Below are 24,732 nucleotides of genomic sequence, written 5' to 3' on the forward strand. Positions count from 1 at the left end.
GTGCAGTTCTAGGGTTTGAGCTACCTGAGCCTAGGCTAGAAAACATGTGAGAAAAAGTAAATCGGGGGACTTAGCACCATATTCATCTTACTTCAAGTTGTTTGGCTTGTTTTTGGTTTTTAGTTGTTTATGTCTAGTTTTAATTTTTCTCCCAATTTGTCTGCTGTGATTTACTTTTCAGAGTCCTTGGATAGTTGCTTTATGTATATTCTGTCCAGAGTTTTTAGTTAGAACCAGTGCAAGAGACAAGAGTGTAGAGCTTCTGACTCCATCTTAACCTGAACCAGAAGCCTTTTGGATCTTGGCATTTTATTTTAAATATTTAAATTTGTCTACAGGCTGCATTTAGGATGTTAGTTGGAGACTTTTGTGCTTTAGCAAGTCAGCATTTGAAATACTGCTACTGCTGCTTGCTAAGTCACTTCAGTCGTGTCCGACTCTGTGTGACCCCAGAGACGGCAGCCCACCAGGCTCCCCTGTCCCTGGGATTCTCCAGGCAAGAACACTGGAGTGGGTTGCCATTTCCTTCTCCAAGGCATGAAAGTGAAAAGTGAAAAGTGAAACTGAAGTTGCTCAGTCGTGTCTGACTCTTAGTGACCCCATGGACTGCAGCCCACCAGGCTCCTCCATCCATGGGATTTTCCAGGCAAGAACACTGGAGTGGGTTTCCATTGCCTTCTCCATTTGAAATACTATTATCTATTATTTCACATCCTTTAAACATTCAAAAAAACATTTTTTTTCTGGCCATGTCACGGGCTTGTGGGATCTCAGTTCCCTAACCAAAGACTGAACCCAGGCCCACAGCAGTGAAAGTGTGGAGTCCTAACCACTGGACTGCCAGGGAATTCCCTAAATATTTCAAATTCTTAAACAAAGGTTCTCTGGACCCAATTTTTCTAGGTGAAAAGAGAGTAGAATTGGGAATTCTCTGGCTAAGTCTCAGCACTTTCACTATCATGGGCCATGGATTTGATCCCTGGTCAGGGAACTAAGGCCTCACAAGCTGCATGGCATGGCCAAAATCAGAGGAGAATACAGATTTATCTTTTCCCTGGTCAGAGCAAGCCCCACACTTGTGATAATAATAGTGAGTATCACTGTATTAGTAGAAATAACAGTCATTACTGGGTAAGAGCATGAACTCTGGGGCCAGGCAGTCTGTGTTCAAATCCCAACTCTACCTCTTACTAGCTGTGTGACCTTGACCCTGGATGAGCCTTCCTGAGCCTCAGTGTCCTCACCTGAACAATGGGAATAATAATAGCATCTTCTTCTTAAGTGGTTGTAAGGCTTCCATGAGTTCATACGTATACAGTGCTCAGAGCTGGCCTGGCATCAGAGAGGAGTTACTAAGCATTTGTTTGATTAATAATTTAATCGCTAACATTTATTAGAACTGCAGACGGAGCCAGCTTATCTCCCTTGTTCAGATAATAGCTTGCCTGAGTCCGTCTGGCTTGCAGATGTCCAAATTGGGGAGGCGTGGGTGGCTGGGCTCAGGCTCAGGGCGATCTGGCTGATGATCAATCAGAGGGCAGCGGCAGTGATACTCCAAACATCGTCTGGCCTAAGACAGAGGAGCTATGACCCGGGGAGGAATGAGTGGGGGAGAAAATCAGCCTGAAGAGAAAGGCAACAGAAATAGAAGGGGAAGCCTGGTAATTGAGTGGCCCGAAAAACGAGGATCAATATTTTGCTGCCAGGGAAACTGATTGCTCCCCTGGCAGCCAGCTCCGCGGCCCAGCTGTGTGCGCGCCAGCAACAACAGCTGCTCCTGCAGCCCCTGCCAGGCCCAGTGTGCCCACCCCTCCCACCTGGGAGCCCACAGGGCAGTGCAACCCAGCCATGCGGGGTGTGTGCGCTCCACACAGGTTGTGAACTGGGGTCCCGGTTCACCGCGAAGACCATGTGTGCATGCTAAGTTGCTTCAGTCTGACTCTGCAACCCCATGGACTATACCTTAGCAGGTTGCTCTGTCCATGGGATTCTCCTGGCAAGAATACTGGAGTGGGTTGCCATGCCCTCCTCCAGGGGGTCTTCCTGACCCAGGGGTTGAACCCGCACCTCTTAGTCTCCTGCATTGGCAGGTGGGTTCTTTACCCCTAGTGCCGCCTGGGAAGCCCAAAGACCACATGTGGGTGGTTATATACCATACTCACCGTGTGGCCTTGAGCAAGCCCCTCTCCATCCCTGGACCTTGGCTTCCTCATCTGTAAAATCAAGGGCTGGGCCAGCTGAATCCCCCACCACACACACCCAGGGGTATTGGCAAAAGCCTATGTAGTATCCAGGAAGGCTGACACTCTTGGTGATCTAGGTGAGGGGAGTCCAGCCATAGAAGCTAAAACTCCTTCCATACATGAGCGGCCAGGAGAGCAAAAGAACATTTTGGTGCAGACAGCCTGGCAAGAGCCGCCTCTGGGAAGCACAGGGTCAGCGGGCCCTGGGGTCAAGGAGGAGTTCCCACTACAGGAACTGTCTAAATGGGTTACCTCTCGAAATGAGTTTCAGTTTCCTCAGCAATAATGGGAGACTATAACAGCAGCCACTGTTAAGGTTGTTATAAGGATCAGATGAGGTTAGTCTGCCAGAGTTTATGGCAAGCCCTTGGTGAGCTCTGTCTGTTTTTTAAAGGGCTGTACAATTAAAATAAGCCATCTTTTACTGGGCTTCCCCGATGGCTCAGACAGTAAGAATCTGCCCTCAATGCAGGAAACCCGGGTTTGATCCCTGGGTCAAAAAGATCCCCTGGAGAAGAGACTGATTAAACTTAAAGACAACTTACATTAAAAAAAGAAAATTAAAAAAACCAAACGACTGTACAGCAGTTGGTGGGCCAGCTGATTCACACCCACTGTGTTCTGAGACCTTCCCTCTTTGAAGACCCTGTGGGAGTCCTGGGCCCACAGCTCAGGGGCGTTCCAGGGATTTTGCAGGGACCCTCATCTATCTACCTGTCATCAAGGACTCTGGCACCTCTGCTCCAGGCTGGCTTTCCCCAGAGGCAGGGGGATGGACAGCCTACCCCGCTCCCTCAGTGTCTCCCAGCCTGGGGGAGTCAGGGACTCCACCCACCGACTACAGGATCCACAGCCTGCCTCCCCGTGGATCTGAGGTTGAGATCAACCTCCACATCAGCCATTCAACACTCCGGGGTGACTCTGACCTTGACCCTCATCAGAGAGAATTAAAGCATAGCTCCCGACCTTGGAGAGGATTGTAGGGGTGAACACCAGGAGCCCCAGCCCATCCCTGCATTCATAGCCCTCCTACATTGCCACTGACAAGAGGGCAGGAGGAAAGGAGGCGGGGCACCGGCCGGGAGGGTGGGGGCCTCTCTACAGCCCTGCAGGCGGCACCTGGGCATCACTATTCTCAGAAGCCACGTCACTACCTGACAGTGTCAGAGGCTGCCTGAGTGATAGGACAGGGCTAGGGGACAGCTGCAGTGCTGAGGCGCCAACGGCCAGGATGGGAGCTGGTAGGAAGCCCCCTTCCTCCTTCCCTGGGATTCTTCTGGCCTTTCCTGAGGGCCCGCTGGGTGCCAGGTTCAGTGGTGGGGAGGTTACAGAAACAGGACGTACCTCTGCCCACCCTTCACCCCCAGACGCACACTGGGTGAAGCCTGGTTAGCAAGCTTGGAGACGGAGGAGGGGTGCTTTTCCATGTAGGGTCTTTCTTTGCCGCTCATCTTCCAGAGCCCACTGGGCACGTCCCCGTAATTGCAGGGGGCTCCAGAGCATTCGTTTTCCACATGCCAGTCTTTGCAGAAATAACTTGGAGACGGAAGCTCCACCCAAACAAAGCCGGGTTCTGAGCACTGTGGGAAGGGATTTGCTTTTCCTCACTCATGCTGTCTGTCCACCTCAGAATAAAGTGGGCCCCCCATGGTCTGGGGCGGGCACTGACCCCACTGAGGGAGTGAGGGCTAGGAGAGGACCACCGGTGTCCCCTTGGCTCAGGTGACAAGCCCTCTCCCCTGGCCAGCCTCACCCCAGCTCTGGGGCATCCTGGGGGCCTCACGCTTGTCCCTCCTTCCTTCCCACAGGTGGAAAAACTTGTGAAGTATTTGGATCCCAACGACCTGGGGAGAATCAACTTCAAGGACTTTTGCCGAGGGGTGTTCGCCATGAAAGGTGAGGTCTTTCACCTGGGGCTTGCCCTCCATATTTGGGGGTCTCTCTTCTGTGTGTTCCCTATTGAGGTTAGTCCCAGTGGAAGAACACCTGGAGGGCAAGAGCCTGTCTCGCCTCTCTCCACCCAGCCCTGGCCTGGCTTCTCTACAAACTGGATGCCCCATCTCTCTGCCTTTGAATGATCAGCTGGTTCTTGGAGACTTGGGTTATCTGCCTCCTGGCAGTCCTACCCACCCAAGGCTCACTCATCAGGAGCAAAGCTGCTGGGCTGGGCTCAAGCCCTGACCTTCCTCTGTCTGTCCATCCACAGGGTGTGAGGAGCTGCTGAAGGACGTGCTGTCCGTGGAGAATGCCGGGACGCTGCCCTGCGCACCCGAGATCCCAGACTGTGTGGAGCAGGTAAGAGGGTGGCTGTGGGGAGGGGAAGGGGAGCCTCCAGCCGCCCACCTGGCCCCGCTTGGTCTTCTTGGCTTTCCTTCACGTTTTTGGTGTCAGGAAGACACCAGAGCCCCCTCTGAGGGCCCTTTGGCTTCAAAATCAAGAAACAGATTTTGAAATTGGAACAACACAAGCCACAGCAGAGGGTAGGGGAACTGGGGGCCCTCACGGGGCACCTTCACCCCTCTTTGTGCTTCAAGGAGAAGCTGAGTCCCAGAGGGCAAATGTCAGCTGGTGGTCAACAGCAGGCGGGGTGACAGTGTCTCTCTTTTCTCTGACACCAGCTGGGTGTCCAGCAACTCAGTTCAGCTCTGAGACTAACTGCCCAGAGTTAGTGCAGGCCCCAGGGCCAGCGCCTCTGTTCCACCAAACCATCCCAGTTGTGGGCAGCCGCAAAGGATCCCTGCACTTCAGCTGGGCCGGCTGCAACCGCAGGGGTTCCCACAACCCCCTTCAGTAAAACAACTTACAGAACTCAGGAAGACACTGTATTTATGATTATTGCTCTATTATAAGGACACAATTCACGAAAGATGCGTGGGGCAAGGTATGGGGGGCGGAGCAGGGCCTCTCCAGGGCAGTGTGTCACCAACCCAGAAGCCCCGAGACTCATTGCTCCGGAGTTTTTATGTCCCCATCTCCAGTCCTCTCACCTCCTGCAGTTGGGGGTGTGTGGAGCTGAAGATCCCAACTTCCGAAGATCCCAACTTGTCTTTCTGGTGACCAGCCCCATCCTGAGGCTCACTGGGGGCCCTGCCTCATTAGCATGAGCTCAGGACGGGTTGAAAGGGGCTCCTAATAAATGACAAGAGTCACTCAGAAGGTTCCAAGGGTTTTAGGAGCTCTGTTCTAAGAAGCAGGACGAGGACCACAGGTCCCAAAGGCGCTGTCTTACTCTCATCATCACCTAATGGTCTGCTCATTGCTGAACTTCGATCATTTCCCCAAATACTTGCAGCTGCATGTTACAGGTAACACAGGTCACCATGCCTGAACTGACAGTCTGGAGGGTCCCTCTGGCTGAGACTCCCGGAACTGGGAGACGATTATCTTGGTTTCCCATCCAGGGTGGCCCCAGAACCTCTGCTCCATCCTCTGGTTGGTGCTTCACCTGGACCCGCAATACAGGAGTATTTTCTGTAACTGAAGGAGGCTCAGGACCCCAGAGGTCAGTCACTTTGGCCAATGGCACACCTCTTGGGATCCAGCTGAATGGGGGGGGGTCAGGCTTAGAAATGGGGGAGGGGGACTGTGGACAAAGAATGCTGCCTGCCGTATCAGTAGCAAAGGATGTTGTGGCCATCACACCATCAGCTACTGCAGCCTTTGCCCCCCTCTCCAAGCAATGCGCCCTGAGGGGATTCAGAATGGAGAAAGCAGGGTCCTGGCCACAGATAGCTAAAGTGAATGTGAAAGTGTTCGTCGCTCAGTCGTGTCCGACTCTGCGATCCCGTGGACTGTAGCCCACCAGGCTCCTCTGTCCATGGGATTTTCCATGGACAGAGGAGCGGGTTGCCATGCCCTTCTCCAGGGGATCTTCCCGACCCAGGGATCAAACTGGATCTCCTGCATTGCAGGCAGATTCTTTACCGTCTAAGCCACCAGGGAAGCCCCTAAATAGCTAAGGTGCATGTCAAAAAAATGATTTCAGTGAGTCCAGACTCTTGCATCTTCCCATACATAGACAAGCGCTAAATTCATTAACTTGAGATATATGTTTTTCTTCAATTGATAGTAATATTTTGACATTCTGACTCCATGGTTTTTGCTTTGTTTGTTTTGCAAGACTCCTATGTATCCTGGCTCCTCATTACCTCTTAGGAACAGTCCAGCAGAGCTTCTGAGAGGCTATCTCTCAGGCTTAAGTCCTCAGTAAATCGCCGAATAAAACCTAGTTCTCAGCTTTTAGGTTGTGCCTATATTTTTCAGTTGACAGGGCCATAATGTCCAGAAACCGCCCAACAAAATGGTGTTAGAGAAGGCCAAGGCTCAAAGGTGGCGGAGACCAGGTGTAGGCCAGGACCTCCCAGGTAGGGCTCAGGTGGTTGGACCCCAGGGTGGTGTGCCCAAAACAGGGGTCCGCAGCGGGGAGGGAAGCAAACCGACTCGAGGAGCCACAGAGGCCAAGAGTGAGGGCTCCAGGCCTGCCTTGGGAGGGCCAGTGGATGTGGGGTGAGGATGTATTTGGGCAGAGGACCCTAAAAGCAGGACAGACATGTAGTGTCCTGGAGCTCTGGGGAGTGAGCCCCTCGTCGATTGAACAGGAAGCAAGGTGAGGAGGTGGGCCCTGAGGCCATTCAAAACTGGGTCCACGCTCCATTTTGGCCGCTGACTAGCCTGCAGACCCAGGCATGTTACCGTCCACCCCTCTGAGCCTCATTTCCTGCAGTTGTGAAGCAGGGCTCGCCATACCTGATTCAGTGAGAAAACTGGCTGCTAATACAAGAGAATCCTCTTCCCTCCGCCTGCAGTGTCTTGGAGGCTGGTATGAGAAGCAGGCTGAGGTCCACATCTTTCTTTCACCCTTGGATAGTGTTTCACACCACGTCAAAATACAGACCTGCGTGTGAGGAGCTGGAGCCCCGAGCGGAGCCCCGGCCGGGTTTCCCCACCAGCCGGCAGCCCCAGGGCCGGTCCCGTTCCTGCAGCCGTGGGCTGCTTTCATGGCCTCCACACTAGGTCTCCACACTGGCAGGTGGAGAAGAGGGGAGAGGTGGGCCTGGAGCAGCTGGCCTCCGAGAGGGTGCTCCTCTTTTTCAAGCAGCATTGTTATTTTATAGAATCCGGGGGTTACAGAAAAGCGGAGAGACCAGGTCAGTGGAATCTCAGCAACCCTAACACTCCCACAGCGCCTCTCTCGGGACTTGAGGTATAAGCCCGTCCTGTGAACTCTTTTCTGCCCCTCATGTAGGTCTGGCCCTTCCAGGGGGCTCTGGTGGCCAGAGCCCAGCAAGGTGGCCGTTGATCACTGCATGCGCTGGGCAGCCTGGGGGGCAGCGTCCGTGACTGAGGCTCTGTTCCTCACCATGGGGTCCTGCGTACTGGGAGGGGAGGGGGACAGTGCAAAGCCGGTGGGCCGGTGGGCTCCCACAGGGAGGGGCTGAGAAGGCCTGGTGAACTCCGAGGACAGAGGAGCCTGCCTGAAGTCCTGGAGGCTCCGTGACGTGACTGAAGCCCTTCCTGCAGGAGCTCGGGCCCCTGCACTGTCTGGGCAGCTGTGGGGTCCATTCGGCCGAAGGCCAGGAAGGGCGAGACCACAGCTCCTCAGGTTGGGAGGGGCCGAGGGGCCGACACGGGGCCTGTCCTCATCCTGCGCTGCTGCTCCCTCAACGCCCTGCTGTGTCCCTCGTGTCCCCTAGGGGTCAGCTCGAGACCAGCCGAGCCAGAGCGCGCCTGGACGGTTACTTGGGCTTCCCAGGTGCCACTTGGGGCGGAGGTTTGGGACCAAGTGTGGATGACGATGATGCCACAGGGTGGGGGGACCACGGAGCCTGCCCTCCTAGCCTTCCCCCATGCCCCGCTCTCAGGGTACAGTAGTAAAGTAGTGAGATGCTCTGTGTGCTGGTTGGTAAACTGGCACAAACCCTGCATCCTTAGGACGCCTGGTCCCACTCACCCCTCTTCCAGGTCCCTCAGACTCCCCCCACAGTTGCCTATCACCACAGAGGCTCTGGGCCTGCTGTCCAGACAGTGCGAGTCCATCTGGGTAGGCGGCTTCTGCATCCCACCAGCCCTTTTTTCTCTCTGCTGGTGGAAAACTCACTCTCGCTTCTATCTGTGTCGCTGCTTAAGCATAATATCTGGCATTTTCCTAATGTTGCCGGTTGTTCACACTGCTACTGTGGAATAGTCCCTCTTTCTCCACTTATTTGAAACTTCACCCCTTTATTGTGAGCTAAATTTCTGTATAACGTGGGTCTCTTTCTGGACTGTGGTCTATTTGTGTTGATCTATTTGTCTCCCTGTTTCTAAGCCAAAACCGCAGCTTCAGTTACTCTTGCTTTATAGTATAGTATCTGATAGAGAAAGACTTCCTTGTCATTCTTTTTTTAAAATATATATTTATTTATTTGGCTGTGCCAGGTCTTAGTTGGAGGATTTGGGATCTTCAGGCTCTGTTGTGGCATGTGGGATCGAGTTCCCTGACCAGGGATCGAACCTGGGTCCCCTACATTGGGAGTGTGGAATCTTAGCCACTGGACCACCAGGGAAGTCCCGATCATTTAAAAACAAACACGTATTTATTTCTGGCTGTGCTGAGTCTTCGTTGCTGTGTGCAGCTTTTCCTGGTTTCAGCAAGTGGAGGGCTACTCTCCAGCTGCAGTCTGAGGGCTTCTCTTGCTGCAGAGCATGGGCTTCAGGGGCACGGGCTTCAGTCGCTGTGGCATGTGGGCGCAGTAGTTGCGGTTCTCAGACTCCAGAGTGCAGGCTAATTAGTTGTGGCCCACAGGTTCAGTGGCCCCTCGGCATGTGGATCTTCCGGGACCAGGGATTGAACCAGTGTCTCCTGCATTGCAAGACGGATTCTTAACCACTGACCACAACGGAAGCCCTCTATCATTCTCTGTTTAAAATGTTTCTTGTTATTCTTGTATATTTTCTCTTCCAGAATACTTTTTCTTTTTGTCAAAATTCATTTTAAATCCCACTAGAGATTTTGTTTGAAATTTGTACATCAGTGGAAGGGAAGTGTTATTTTTGTGTTGTTTTTTTTTCCCAATCTTGAATTCTCTCATCCAACAACATAGTATATCTCTTCATTTTTATGTCATTCAGGAAAATGTTACAAGTTTCTCAAATAGGCTTTGCACATTTCTTCATAGGGTGACTCTATTTTGAAGTTTCTATTTCTGTTACATGTAGAATCTTTTTGCCATGATATTTTCTAATTGGTTATGGCTAAATTCCTAGGAGACCTCTTGGTTTTGAATGTTAAACTTGTCATAACAACCTTACTAAACTCTTTTACTAGTTCATTTACAAACCATTTTCTAGTCTGCTTAATCTATATAACAATGCAGTTATATTCTTTTTTTCTGCATAAATTTAAATGGTTACATATTTCATTGCAAGAAGACAATCAAATTTATTTACCAGTTCCTTATTATTGGTTTTAAATATATATACATTTTTATATATGTATGTATATGAAAGTGTTAGTCCTTCAGTTGTGTCCAATTCTTTGCAACCCCATAAACTGTAGCCCTCCTGGCTCCTCTCTCCGTGGAGTTCTCCAGGCAAGAATACTAGAGTGGGCTGTCATTCCCTTCTCCAGGGGATCTTCCCTGACCCAGGGATCAAACCCTGGTCTCCTGCATTGCAGGCGGATTCTTTACCAGCTAAACTACCAGCGGGCTTCCTGTTATAATCATTATATAATCTTTCTTGTAGCTAAACTGTTCCCCATTGTTTTAGAGTAGGACAAAGGTTGCCAAACTACATTTCCCATGGGCCAAGTCCAGCAGCCTGCTTGTGTAAATAAAGTTTTATTGGAACACGGCCACACCCATCATCTGCTCACTTGTTTGGCTGCTTTCCCACCACAGTACGGAGCTGAGTGGCTGCCACAGGGCCTGAAATATTCACTACCTGCCCTTTACAGAAAAGGTTTATGTTATATGTTTATTTGTTTGTGTATCTTTGGCGGTGCGGGGTCTTCGTTGTCACACAGGCTTTTCTCGAGTTGTGAGTGGGAGCTGCTCTCTAGTTGCGGCTCAAGGGCTCCTCATCGTGGTGGATTCTCTTGTTGCAGAGCCCGGGCTGTAGGACACGTGGGCTTCAGGAACTGCAGTTCCTGGGCTCTAGGGCACAGGCTCAACGGTTGTGGCACACAGGGTTAATTGCTCTGCGGCATGTGGGATCTTCCCAGACCGGGGATCGAACCCGTGTCTCCTGCATCAGCAGGCGGATTCTTTACAACCGACCCATCAGGGGGCCCCGTTTACCAGTCTTTAAAATAAATTCTGATAGGTGGAAACTGTTTCATCCAAAAGATGCAAATCTTAGAATTTCTCATACATCTGTCAAACTCCTTTCCAGAAGAGTTGTATCAATTAATCTGTCTTCAGGATTGTGTCAGATTCCTCCTACCCTTGGATACTGGCTGTTCTGCTTTCTCAGATCTTTCTCATTTGAGAGGCTAAAATTAGGATTGCTCTTTTGAATCATAATATGGTTGAACTTCTTATATTGCCTTTATCGGTCACCAGGAGTTCTTTTCTTCATTAACTGGCAGCCCACATTGTTCACCCTCGCTTCTGTGGATATATTCATTTCCATTGCTTTAAAAGAACTAGAAATATTAACTTTTGGACATACATCACAAGTATTTTTTCAGCTTGTCATTTATTTTTAACTTTGTTTATGACAGCAAATTTAAAAGATTTTTATAGCCAACTCATTAATCTTTTCCGTTGTGGCTTCCGCCTTTGGTGTAATACTTAGCTTTCCTACCCAAGGCTGTGACACTCCTCTGTTTTATTTTTTTTATGTGTTTGGTTTTTATAGTTAAAGCTTTGAGTCACAGAGTTGATGTCTACGGTAAGATCAGGATCCAATTTTCCTTTTTAATCTCAGCCCCCCTCCTGCCCACTTCACCTCACAGGTGAGAAGTTCTCTAAGGAGTTATGCTTAAGGGGTCCCTGGAGGGCAAAACAGACTGGGGTTTGCTGGGAATCAGGTCTTCAGCCTGAGCCCAAACTGGCTCATAATCAGAAGGAGCTTTGCCAAACTCGCCTTTTTTCTTTTTTTAATATTTGTTTATTTGGCCGTGCCAGGTCTTATTTGCAGCATAGGGGATCTTCGATCTTAGTTGCCACGTGCAGGATCTAGTTCCCCGACCAGGGGTCAAACCAAGGCCCCTGGCGTTGGGAGCATGGAGTCTGAGCCACTGGACCACCGAGCAAGTCCCCAAACTTCAATCTTGCCCGCACAGTTTTTAAATATCTGCCCTGAGCGTCTCTCCTAAACTGGGGGTGGGTCAGGCTCGAAGGTCCAAGTCCACCATTGCTTAATTTCATCCATTCTGAAGCAAGCATTTCTAAAACCACTGGCAACAACGGTACTTTTAAATTCTAAAAATACCTTTCCTGACAAACAGCGCTGTGACTCAGCGGTGCTGGTGAAGGTGTGGGTGGTGGTACCGTGCTCACACTGGTAAGGAGAGGGGGGGCGGCTGTTTCCTAGCTCAGGGAGGGGCCTTGTTTGATCCTCTCTGCTTATATACGGCCCCAGTGTGTGTGTGTGCTTTCTGTTTCAACACCTTCCTCCTTCCAAAGGAAAGAATAATTTACTTATACCAAGCCCGAGAATTTCTCTAAGAATAAAAAGATCCTTGAGTCATATCTTTGAGAAGAAACTAAATTCTGATTAACCCAAAGGCGGCTGGGGCCAAAGAAGAGGCGATGTTGATGACCTTCACTGCTTGTTCCCTGGTCTGTCCTGGATGTCTATCCCCCGTCTCCTGCCCCGACCATCCCTACCCTAGAAAGGCTGCCTTCCAGGACATCTTGAACTCCATCTCCTGCCTGCCTGCATGCATGCTCAGCCACTCAGTCGTGTCTGACTCTTTGCGACTCCATGGGCTGTAGCCCTCCAGGCTCCTGTGTCCATGGAATTCTCCAGGCAAGAATACTGGAGTGGGTAGCCATTCCCTTCTCCAGGGGATCTTCCCAACCCAAGGATCAAACCTGGGTCTCCCACTTTGCAGGCAGATTCTTTACCATCTGAGCCACCAGGGAAGCCTCCCCCTCCTGCCTACTCAGGTCTTAATGCTCAAGTTTACACCTGCTTTTAGAACTTAGATTCACTGAGTTAGACTTTGAGCGAACTTGAGAGAGTGACCACTTAGATCCTGTGTTTTTAAAGCTGAGCAGAAGGGGAAAGGTTTGGTTTTACTATCCTGTAGGATATTAGCCAGGTTCATAACTAAATTGGACATCTCTCAGCATCCTTTCTTTAAAAAATATATTTTTTATTATATATATTAAATATATATTTATATATATTAAACATTACATTTAAATATATGTGTTTGTATTACATATGAAATATATTTGTTATATGATATATATTAAATATATACATTCAGTTTCTTTATTTGGCTGCATTAGGTCTTAGTTGCGGCATGGGGGATCTTCGATCTTCATTGTGCCATGTGTGATCTTTAGTTGCGCCATGCAAACACTTACTTGCAGCTTGTGGGCTCTAGTTCCCTGACTAGGGATCAAACCCATGACCCCTGCCTTGGGAGCGCAGGCTCTTAGTCACTAGACCATCAGGAAGTCCCCTCAGCATCGTTTCTTTCATTGACTATACATACTTTGATCTCTCCTGTTCTCCTTTGAAGCAGCTATCTCAGCCTGCTGGTTCCCTCACTGATGAGTCCAGTAAATTTTTGACACAGGTAACTGGGAAAACACACATATACACAATCACTTAAGGACAGACGTTAGTTCACGCATACAGTCACATCAGGATGGGTGCTAGTTCTCAGAAAGCACCACCTAAACAAACAGTTCTTAAGCCAGGCTTCAAGCTGGAGTCATGCATTGCATGCCTGCCCAGTCATGTCAGACTCTTTGCAACCCCGTGGACTGTAGCCTGCCAGGCTCCTCTGTCCATGGGATTCTCCAGGCGAGAATACTGGAGTGGGTTGCCATTTCCTCCTCCAGGGGATCTTCCCCACCCAGGGATCAAACCTGCATTAGCAAGAGGATTCTTGACCACCAGCAACACCTGGGGTCATGCAGAATGCTTTCAAAACATACTAATACCTTGGTCCCTCCTCCCAGAGATTCTAACTCATTTAGTCTGGGGAGGGGTCCACTCATCTGGTTTTAAAAGCTCCCCAAGTAATTAGAATGCACACCTGACGTTGAAAACCAAGGATCTACGGCAGGAAGTCTCGATGTCGCAGCAGATTAGAATTCTCTGGAAGCTTTTACGAATCCAGATGCCTAGCTGTCCCTCAGACCAACGGACCCAGAGCCTCTCAGGATGGGACCCCGGCGTCAGCACTATCTAAAGCTCCTCAGGGGATTCCATGCAGCCATGACCCGTACAGCATCCTGGATTCTCGTCAGTTCACATCAGTACTTTCCCTGAGGATGGAATGCAGGGGCTGGGGAGCGGGGGGTGGGGAGAAGAGTCTTATACCTTGAAAATGGCCAGTGCCTGGCACAGCGCTGGTGTTCAGATGCCAGCTGCCCTTCTCACGTGCTTCTCCCAAAAGTATCCTCTGGGGAGAGTGGTTCGGGACCACAGGGCCCTGGCGGTAGGTATCCATCTCCCATAGAACTGGGTTGCCTGGGTGCTCAGGCCCCGGGCAGCGAACATTCTTGGTGGCCAGTGAGCCATGACTGCTTTCCCACAGAGAGGCCTGCGAGGACCCACGGGGAGCAGGGCGGGGCTCCATGTGTCAGAGCCGAAACAGGAATCTCATGTAGAGGGTTTCTCATTGCAAGAGTTCTTCATCTGTGACCCAGTTTTGAAAACCTCTGAGAGCTCAGGGCGCCCCGCAGAAGATGCGAGAACAGAGGGCCAATTACACTGACTTCACAGAGACCCCACAAACGCGCTTGTCCTCCCACTTTCAGCAAAGTTGTGAGCGAACAGTACAGTAAGAACCCATAGATCCGGCGCCCTGCATTCACCAACTGTGAGCATGTTGGCAGTTTTCCCTCTCTGCATCTTTGTGTGTCTCTGTGCACACTCTTTTGGGGGTCTGGCGGGGGGGCTTGTCTGTTTGAGAGCTAGTCGCTGACATTATGACACTTCATCCTTAAACACTTGACCCTCCCTCAGACCCTCCTCCATAACCACAACACAGCCATTAGCCGTGGGCGTCTAACGTAAACTCCATATTTTTTTTTCTTGCGATGAAGGCTGCTGCTTCTTTTTTAATTTGTTTGGCTGTGACGGGTCTTAGTTGTGGCACCCAGGATCTTCAATCTCCATTGCAGCATGTGGGATCTAGTTCCCTGACCAGGGGTCGAACCCAGGCCCCCTGCATTGGGAACGTGGAGTCTAGATCACTGGACCACCAATAAAGTTTCTTCCCAATGTATTTATAGCTTTTCTTTTTGATCTCAGATCCAAGTGTTACATTTAGATGTCTGTTTAGACTCGGTTAATCCAGAATAATTTACCAGACTTTTGCTCTCTATGCACCATCACCTCCGAACCCCCCAAAGCACGTCTCCCCGCTGATTTTGCCTTTGGCTCCAGACTCTCGTATGGAAACGCTGGGGCCCCTGTGCTAATGTCTAGTGGGTGTTTCACACATGTCTGGCACTAAGCCCTTTGGTCCAGATCCATCCTCTCAGCCCTCTAAAACCTTCCCCATCTCAGTACCTGCCACCACCACCCACCTGATCGCCCAGACCAAGGACTGAGTCTCGGCCACTGTCTCTCCTTCCTTCCATAGCCACCTGTCCACAGGCTTGCTGGGTTTTACTTCTAGGATATGTCCCGAGGTGACTGCTTCTTTCCACCTCCATATTACACCCTATCAGAGCATTACACCATCCCCCACCTTGTCATTCCACTGTCACTTGCCTTTCTCCACACAACAGCCAGAGTGTCCTTTCAAACTCTTAAATCAGGTCCTACAACTCCAGATAAACTCTGACTTCTCACTGTGACCTAGCAGCTTTCACTTTTGCCTGAACCTCTGACCTGCTCCCCTTCCATCCTCCCCGCGATTCTCACTGTTCCAGCCACACTGGCCTGTTTTCTGTTCCTCAAACCCCGGAAGCCAGTTCCTTTCCTTTGCCTTGCTATTATTTCTACCTCTAACCCTCATCCTCTAGGCTTTGCGTGTGTGTGTCATGCTTGTATCCTTCAAGTGTCAGCATAAGTGTCGCCTCTTCAGAAAAGCCTTCCTTGCACCCTCATCTCAAGGAACGCCCTCTACACCCCGTCCCCGATCACTGTCATAACACCCTGCTTGTCCTGCACCGTTTGCCACGATCTTAACTGTCTGGGTCTTGTCTGTCTTCTCCACGTGGGTGGAGGGCTGTGCCTTCCACGTGGAGCACGGTGCTGGCAAGAAGCAGCTGGCAGTACCTATTGTACAGATGCATCTCAGCAGTGCAAGGGCAACTCTGCCAGGCAGGGGCGGGCGGGTTTCCTCCCACCCGGGAGCAGTTGAGAGGCGCCCTCTCCAGGCCAAAGGGTGTAAAAACCACACTCCGGTGCAGCGAGGGGAGGTAGAGGGGTGGGCATAGGAAAGCACTGAAAAAGGGCTATTTGTTCTGCTACCGCACCTAGACTCTGAAACTCCAGTGTATAAGGCTTCCCTGGTGGCTCAGACAGTAAAGAATCTGCCCGCGATGCAGGAGACCCAGGTTCCATCCCTGAGTTGGGAAGATCCCCTGGAGAAGGAAATGGCAACCCATTCTTGCCCGGAGAATTCCATGGACAGAGGAGCCTTTTGGGCTACAGTCCATGGACTTGCAAAGAGTTGGACATGACTGAATGACCAACACTTTCACGTTCTCTCATTTTCTCTGCCCCTGCACTGGGGCTCTGAACCTCTAATGTGTATATGAGTCACTCGGGGGCTTGACAGTGCAGACTCTGATCCGCACAGCTCTGGGGTCACCCAACTGTGCGTCTCCCACAAGCTCCCCTGTGGTGGTGACGGTCCTGGTGGGGGACCACAGCAACCGTGCTTTTGGTACCTTTGGGGTCCACACTGCACCCCGTTCCCTTCAGTGCCATGGGGAAATGTCATGGCACGTGTCCCCATTGGTTCTCTCCCTCCCACCCTCTGCCAGGAAGTGTTGTTTCTAGCAGTCGCCGTCCCCTCCGCCCATGCTGAGGCGCGTGGTGTCTGTCTCCACGTGTCTGCTACCGTGGCAGACAGGACATGCTCTCCCGGGAGCTGTGCTCAGCCGCCTGCTCCATCACTGCTCTCTCTTCTCTCTGAGCTCCCTTCGTTAAGCAGACTCCTGGCTTCCCCCTGTCTAGGGGAAGTCAGGCCTGGCTCCCTGCCCTGGTGCAGGATGGCACAGCTGACCAGGCTGAGAATTGGGCGATGGAGGGATTCCCAAGCTTCAGCTCCGACTGGCTCCACAGTGATAAAGAGTTTGCCTGCCAATGGGGAAGATCCCCTGGAGGAGGAAATGGCAACCTGCTCCAGTACTCTTGCCTAGAGAATCCCATGGGCAGAGGAGCCTGGTGGGCTACAGCTCACGGGGTTGCAAAGAGACAGACCCTACTGAGCATACAGGCACTTACACTTGGAGAGCTCAGGGGCAGGCTTGATCAGCCCCAGAGTCAAAGGGCTAAGCTAACCTTGGGAGGAGCATGGGCTTTGGGGTCTGAGGGGCCTGGATTTGAATCCTGACCCTGCTACTTCCTGGTGGACCACCCTGAGCAAATTACTTAACATCTCTGAGCCTCAGTTTCTTTTATTTGTTTGTTATGGCTGCACTGGAGGGGTTACTCTGTCATTGCAGAGCATGGGCTCCAGGGCCACAGTCTCAGTAGTTGTAGCTTGCGGGCTCTAGGCCCCAGTAGGCTTCAGTAGTTGGGGCGCATGGACGTAGTTGCCCAGGGCATGTGGGATCTTTCCAGAGCAGGGATCCAACCTAGGTCCCCTGCACTGGCAGGCAGATTCTTAACCACTTGACCACCAGAGAAGTCCCAAGTCTCGCTTTCTTGCTTGGCTAAATTGGTGTCTTCTGCACAGGGTTATTGTAAAAACAAGAAATGAGAATGCATGCAAAGCACTCAGTGCCTAGAAAATGCTGGAATCTCTGAGCTCACAGTGCCTAGACTGGGAGACTTGAATGCCTTTTGCCCCAGGGTTGCTGACTTCCTTCCACACTAGCATCCCAGAAATTCAGCCCCTGGGGCTTGACCCCTGTGTCTGACCCTTCTCCCAGGGTAGTGAGGGCTTGAGGACCTGAAAACCACACCTGCTGAGCCCCAGGGAAAAAAACAAACATTTTATGAGGGATAAACAGCTGTTCCCTTTCCTGACCAGGGCAATAAAAATGACTGAACATAATACAAGACACCGCAGGAAGTCTGACTCTCAGGGAACTTTCTGTGGGCTCTGTGGGAGCCCCCTGTTAGCTAATGATTCTCCCCCAAGCTTCTCTGATTATCAGCGCAGGGCAGATAAGAAGCACAGGACGGAAGGGCAGGAGGGACACTGCACAAGTCCCTGCCTCAGAGCCTCGCGCAGCCCCTGCTTGTCACTGTTGTTCCGTCTCTAAGTCTTTGCCACCCCATGAATGCAGCACTACAGGCTTCCCTGTCCTTCACTGTCTCCAAGAACTTGCTCAAACTCATGTCCATTGAGTTGATGATGCCATCCGACCATGTCATTCTCTGTTGCCCTCTTCTCCGCCTGCTCTCAATCTTTCCCGGCGTCAGGGTTTTTTCTAATGAGTCGGCTCTTCGCCTCCGATGGCCAAAGTATTGGAGCTTCAGCATCAGTCTTTCCAGATTAGTCTTTCCAGATCAGTACACACTCGCTGCATCTGGTTGGATAGAGGGGGCTCCTTTGACCACGGGGCTGGGCAGCTGAGCATCTTCTCAACGCTGACGCTGTGGCTCCATTCAGAACCCGTTTAGAATGGCTGCCTTTACCACTTCTGGCCTGCGTTTTTTCTGGTGCTGAAACTTGGAATTTTCTTGCTTTCCTCAAGGAAATTTTTAATCTGGGCTGAACAGACCCCTGAGATGGGTGAGGGGTTTGGCACCCAGGCAGAGGCTTGTCAGGACCTTTATCGGCTGCAGTGAACATCGGCTGTGGCCTGGAAGGAATCATACCTCCCTCCACCAAGAGTGCAGTCCTGAATTTACAGGCAGAAGCTCAGCCTGGAAGAGTGATATGGGAGAACGTTTCCCTGAGGACAAACTAACCCTCATTCCTTTAGACTTTCCATTCCTGGTATCCAGTTCCACGTCAGAAAGCGCTGTTTCATCTTATCTTCTTGCAGAAACCTCTTCAGAGAGGTGCATTTTTATGTTTATTCCCCTGGCTCAGTGGAAGGCAAAGCTGAACAGCATACTTCTTCAGCCTCCTTAAAATTGCTGCTGGAAACTTCATCCAGTTTGCTATTTTTCATGATTTGATTTTGTGTGTGTGTGTGTGTGTGTGTGTGTGTGTGTGTATTAGGATTTTGCACCAGAGGAAAATGTCTCTCCTGATGAACTGATTTCCTTCTCGCATCAGATCATGAAAATTGTGCTGTAACTACAGACTTGCTTTCCCTTTTTTTGGTCTTGGTAGTTAGAAAACTTACAGCCAATGGTGAATCAGCTTTTCATTTACTTATTTACCTGCTTTTTCTGTAGGGCTTATTTTTATTTTTTTTAAGCCCAACTGCTATGAGTGTCTTTTATTGTAAATAATTTTACAGATGGCAACCACAAAAAAAAAAAAGAGTCCCCCCTCACCCCAAAAAAATGAGTTTGGATTCAGTAAGAAGAGACTAATTGAAAGGATTATTTCAAGGGAGGGTGAAAAGAAACTCTCAGTGTTGAGGAAGCTCTGCAAGTGTCTCAGGCAAGGGTTAGGCAAGAGGAGATTTCTTTACAGGAGGAATAAACAAAGGAAGAACCACTGGGGGGTGGGGGGCCACAGGGCAGCTTGGCCCTCGGGGGTGGATCTGAGGCCAACCTCTGCTTGGAGAGCTGTTGAGAAGGGGCTGCCTGCTGACTCAGCAAGGGTGGCAGTTCACAGCTCCCCTTTGATGAAGAAGGGATGCTTCATCAGAGTTTTTGGTTAACAAGCATTTTGTTCTGTTGGTCTTTGGGACCGGCAGTTCAAGAATGGCAATTTGCAGGGTGGGCCCCATTGGTTCCTGTCTCCCTCCATCTAGACTCTGTACTCCTGGGGCTGGGGTCTAGCCTCCCTGATTGCTCTGCCCTGCCCAGTCCTGGGCCTGAGCGAGTCCCTCAGTGAGTGTTCACTGACTGGTTGAATGAGGGTCTTCCTGGAGTTGGGAGCTCACCTCTCTGGAAGGTGCTGGAACAAGCAGGCTGTACCCACCCCCTCCCTGAGGGACCCCAGCCCTGGGCCATGACCCGTGCCCCCTTTCCTGAGGGGTCCCTAACTCCCCCTCCCTCTCCCCCTTTTCTAGAGGGTGCCTGACTCCAGGCAAGCACTGCTGATTCCCACCCACCCCCTCTCCTGGGGGCAAGGTGGAGGAGAGGGTGGGGAGGTGGGGGAAGGAGACAGACCCCGAGGGAGCAGCCAGGCTGCAGCCCTAGGAGTGGGAGCTGGGCCGGGCAGGGCCCCCTTCTGCCTGCTGGCAGGCCTGACCTTCCCCAGGTGACTGCGCACGCCCCTGCCCTGCTGCCAGGACCCCTCCTCTCAACTTGTTCTGTCTGTGCCAGGACACCCTGTCTTTTCTCTCTCCCCTGCTTCTTCTCTCTCTGGTCTCTCTCCAGCCCATCTCTCTCTGGCCCTCTGATCTCTCCTATCACTTCGAGTTGGCCCCAGATCTCGCCAGGAACCAGACACAAGGGCAGGGCTGGGACAGGAGGGATGGAATGTCAAAGCTGCAAAGGCTTTTTTCTTATCTAATCTCTCATCACTACCCCCTCCTGTCTACTCAGACCAACCCTGCCAAGGAGGTACCATTACATCTATTTTACAGGTGAGGAAGCTGAGGCACAGAGGACATTCAGTAGCTTGCCCATGGTCTCAGGACTGCAGTGTGCAGAGCCAGGACTTGAATCTGCACCTGTCTGGCCCCCAGTACTGCAGATAGCCAGCTCTGTGTCCACTTTTCCTGGGGCTTCTCAAGTTTCCCAGGCCTCTCCTTACTTCCCTGACCCAGGTCTGGTAGAAAGGACCAGAGAGGTTTTCTTAGGACCAAAGGTAACTCGTCTGAAATATCTCCATTGCTGAAGAACAATCTTTTACTCAACAACAACAACAAAAAAGGAAACTAAGTTTGGGGGATAGGGGTTAGGCCTGGGCTGGGGAGAGAGGCAGAAGAATTCCCCCGGCCATTCTACTATGTTTGGCGCTCTGAAGTGACCTCTGACCTGCACATCAGAAGTATCAGTAGCGTTTGTGTGCAGTCGAGTCTGACTCTTATGCAACCCATGGACTGTAGCCCACAAGGCTCCTCTGTCCATGGAGTTTTCCAAGTAAGAATACTGGAGTACGTTGCCATGCCCTCCTCCAGGGGATGCTCCCGACCCAGGATCTGCGTCTCCTGCGTTGGCAGCCGGGTTCTTTACCACTAGCATCACTCACACATAGAGGATCCTGGAGCCTTTTGGTTGGTGAAGGCGGCAGGTCACGCCTAACCTACCCGTGCGAGGCTGTGCTGAGATTGTTAAAAGGTGCTTCTCAGAAAGGGGCTCCTCGGGACTTCCCTGGTGGTCCAGTGGTTAAGAATCCACCTTCCAATGTAGGGGACGTGAGTTCGATTCCTGCTGAGAGAACCAAGATCCCATATGCCGCAGGGCAACTAAGCCCATGTGCCACAACTACCAAGCCTGTGCCCTCTGGAGCCCAAGAGCCACAACGAGAGAAACCTGTGTGTTGCAACAAAGACCCAGCGCGGCTGGCACCCCCCCAAAAAAAAGAAAGAAAGAAGAGAGTTCCTCTGTGTGGGAGTCTGGGAAACACATCAAGAAAAAAAGGAGCTGCCTTCTCAGCTACAGGGAGCCTTCAGGATGCTCCGTGCACCTCTAGGGCCGGAGGTGGAGGCCGATGCCAGTCTTCTTTGCTCTGGGAACCCTTCGTGCATCAGCATCTTTGTTACAGAAATGCGGAACGGACTGGCCCTGTGGGTAGCCCAGAGTGTGGTGTGAAACGTGTTTGGGGTGTGGCTGCCACTGCTTCCCCAGAGGAAGCAGAATGTAGCTTTGCGATAACAGCATGGGGTTTGGTCAGCAACTGTTTACTCGGGGACCACAAGGCTTGTGGCAGCGTATGCCATCATGGTGAGTCTGGACCCTCTGTCTACTGGGAGGGTCACTGTGCTGCACAACTTTGAAGGGGGCTGAATGGCGCCTCTGGGAGTTGTGCGGTGCACAGCCTGTGCAGCTGAATGTGGTCTTCCTGGTCCTGGGCCTCATCATGGTTGTCTGACTGTTGCAACAGCCTGTGTGTTGACTTTCTGGCTGCAGCTGGCCTCCTCTGGTGTCTCCTGCCCCCCGTCCCCTGTGTCACCTCTTCAGTCCTATCCTTCTTCAAGCCTCTTCTCCCCTCAGCCAGCTGCCAGAGTCTACAGGTGCCCTCCAGCTGTGCAGGGCCCTTGGAGAGGAGTTCTGCTTCTGAGATGGATGGGCTGTATCGTCTTGGGCAAATCACTTAACCGCTCTGGGGCCAGCATCTCCATTTGTGAAATGAGGATAAGATGCTTGGGTTGTAGTTTTCTTTATCACTAGGTTCTGAGTTTCGGGAAGCCGAAGGCTGTCTGGCACTCATCTCTGTTCTAGTGTCTGGCACCTGCTAGGTCCTGGTGAATGTTTGGCCATTTTGATCAAAACCTTTCTGTAGCCCCCCTGCTTGTGTTAGATTGACTTGCCCCGTATTTCTCAAACACTGCCTGCCCTCCTGACTCCCAGGCTTTGCCTCTGCTGTTCTCTCCCGCAGGATTCCCTTCTGCTCTGTCAGCAGCCCTAAGCATTTAGGGGACTGCTCAGCTGCCACCCCAGAACCTTTCCCAGCCCTCTCTCTCCACCCCCACCGACCAGAAGCAGCCTCCTCCTCCCCCATGGCCCTCACACTTCTGTCTGATGGTGGGGCCCTTCTGTCCCTGCCAGGCTCCTCTGTTGTTCTAGGCAGAGGAGGGGTTGGCCCTTCACTGCACCTTCTGGGGGTTCCCAGAGCCTGCATGGTGCCAGGTACAGGGCGGGGCTTGGGACGGAAGGACCCAGAGTGGACCGGAAGTTGGTGATGGCCACAGTGCTCTTTCCATCTTTCCAGTCTCTCCCAGGCCTCTCAGGTGCCCCTGATGGAGGGAGGAAATTGTGGGCAAGATGGGTGGCCCGGCTGCCTCCCAGCACAGGCTCAGGTGGGGCTGGGCCAGATCAGTGTGTTAATACCGACATTGGGTGTGGGGTGGGGCACTTCAGGTTCGGGTTTGGAGTCTATTAAAAAAGTAGTCTTTGGGTCTAGTGCAGAAGTAAGCACGTTGGATACTCATATTGGTGTCTTGGCTCACCAAGCCTGTGTTGTTGTCATTGCTTAAAAAGAAAAAACACATTTAAAATGCCTAATTCAGGACCCGGCCTTGTGGTAAGTGAGCAGTGTCTGCTGTCTGTGGGAGGAGGCACACAGCTTTGCCTTGAGAGCGTGGACTTTGGGGTCAGAAAGACCTGGGTCTGAATCCTAGCTCGTCCCATTCCTAGTGAGACTTTGGGTACATCCTGTCATGTCTCAGAACCTCAGTTTCCCTGTCTGTGAAATGGGCACAGCCTGGTACACTCTTCCTCAGACTTGTGAAGATTCAGGGAGTTAGAGTCGGAGCCCGAGGCGTTGGTTAAGATGTTGTGGAGCCTGACAGCGAGTGGAGCCCTGGGAACACGGGTAGCTATAAATATTACGACTTCACTTCTATTGTCTGGCAAAGAACCAGGAAGTTCTTGGACCGCTTTATTTTTTTTCTCACTTTCCATGACTAGCAGGTGGCTTTCTCTCCAGGACTGTTTTTTCATGGAAACAAAATTGTATTTTTTTTTTGGTATCACTTCACAGGAGCGATCACACATGACTAGTAGAGAACAACTCTGCTGTAAACCTGGCTGGGTGGCGTGGTAAGCCCTCACCATCCACAGCCCCCCACCCAAGAGCCCCACACCCATGGTCCCCTACCCACAGCCCCCCACAGACACTCACTGCCCACAGACCTCCACCCACTGCAGCCAGGGTTACCCCTGGTGGCCCTCTCAACCACCTCACAGCCCCACCATCCCCAGCCTCCTGCTCCCCGCCCCCAGCTCTCCATCCCCACCTGCCCGATAAGTACGTTATGGCCATTTGCCACAGAGAAGCAGCTGTGCGGGTGAGGCAGAAAGCCCCCTCCCCACACACAAGCCTTGACTCAGGTCAAACGCCATCCGCAGCTCCATCCTCCCCAAAGACCCCTCAGCTGACCCCTAAGACGCACAGATAAGAACCACCACTAGGAAGCCTGGCAACGCCATGAGCCAAACAGCCAGTCGGAAATCGACGGAGTGCGTCACTGGTGACCCTGTGGTTAAGACTGTGTGCTTCAAATGCAGGGGGTGCAGGTTCTATTCCTGGTCGGGGAACGGAGACCCCACATTCAGCCAGAAAAGAAAGAAATGGGTGTCGTACTCAGTTTGACATGGTGCTTTCCCTTGGGACCGTCAAAGAGGGTGACAAGACTTGTCTGGGGAACCCTGTCCTCCCCTCAGGAGCACGCTGTGGGGACCGCTGTCGCCCAGACTCCAGGTCCTTGCTGTTCAGAATGTGGTCCCAGGAGGGTACACAGGTGCCTGTCTCTGAGGGCTCTGCAGACTCTGAGGCTGAACCCAGACTGGCTGGGACAGAATCTGCATTTTAGCAAGACTCCAGGTGTCTCATTCACGTGCTCCCCCAAAGTCTGAGATATGCGCCTGCGGATCCCTGCGATTGAGCTTGGAATCAACTGGGTAATTTAAGCTGTGCTGATGCCTGGGTCCCACGCCCAGGTCTGGATTTCACTGGCTTGATGTTCGGCCTGATGCAGAGAGTTTTTTTTTTTTTTTAATTTAACTTATTTCTGTATTTATTTATTTTTGGCTACACTGGGTCTTTGTTGCTTTGCACTGGCTTCCTTTAGCTGTGACAAGAAGCGGCTACGCTTTGTCGCAGTGCGCAGGCTTCTCTTTGGGGTGGTTTCTCTTGTTGCGGAGCACAGGCTCTAGGTGTGCAGGCTTCATTAATTGCAGCACATGGGTTCAGCAGTTGCAGCAGGCAGACTCAGTAGTTGTGGCACACAGGCTTAGTTGCTCCATAGCATGTGGGATGTGGGGGGTCTTCCTGGACCGGGGATTGAACCCGTGTCCCCTGCATTGGCAGGTGGATTCTTATCCACTGCACCGCCAGGGAAGTCCTGGATGTGAAGAGTTTGTAGTGCTCTTCAGGTGATTTTAATGTGCAGAGAAGTTTGGGAAATCGCGGTTCTCAGTCTTATCGAGGGACCCCTAAGCTGTGTTATTG

The 24,732-nt window shown here is 51.6% G+C and overlaps 1 protein-coding gene and 1 non-coding gene across 2 annotated transcripts in view; one reads left to right on the forward strand and one right to left on the reverse strand.

The window, feature by feature from the left end:
* The first annotated feature begins 4,055 nt into the window (after window positions 1-4,055).
* The window catches only part of RAB11FIP4 (RAB11 family interacting protein 4), a 73,328-nt gene continuing 52,651 nt past the window's right edge, over window positions 4,056-24,732 (forward strand). The window contains exons 1-2 of the mRNA XM_040243988.1: window positions 4,056-4,139; window positions 4,450-4,538. Of these exons, the coding sequence (XP_040099922.1) occupies window positions 4,133-4,139; window positions 4,450-4,538 (96 nt within the window). The 5' untranslated portion in view covers window positions 4,056-4,132. The remainder of the gene's footprint in view (window positions 4,140-4,449; window positions 4,539-24,732) is intronic.
* Window positions 8,716-8,788, reverse strand: TRNAG-CCC. Its single transcript has one exon. It is a non-coding gene; the product is annotated as a tRNA-Gly (tRNA).

This window comes from Oryx dammah, unplaced genomic scaffold (genome assembly GCF_014754425.2).
Source record: "Oryx dammah isolate SB20612 unplaced genomic scaffold, SCBI_Odam_1.1 HiC_scaffold_8, whole genome shotgun sequence".
NCBI lineage: Eukaryota > Metazoa > Chordata > Mammalia > Artiodactyla > Bovidae > Oryx > Oryx dammah.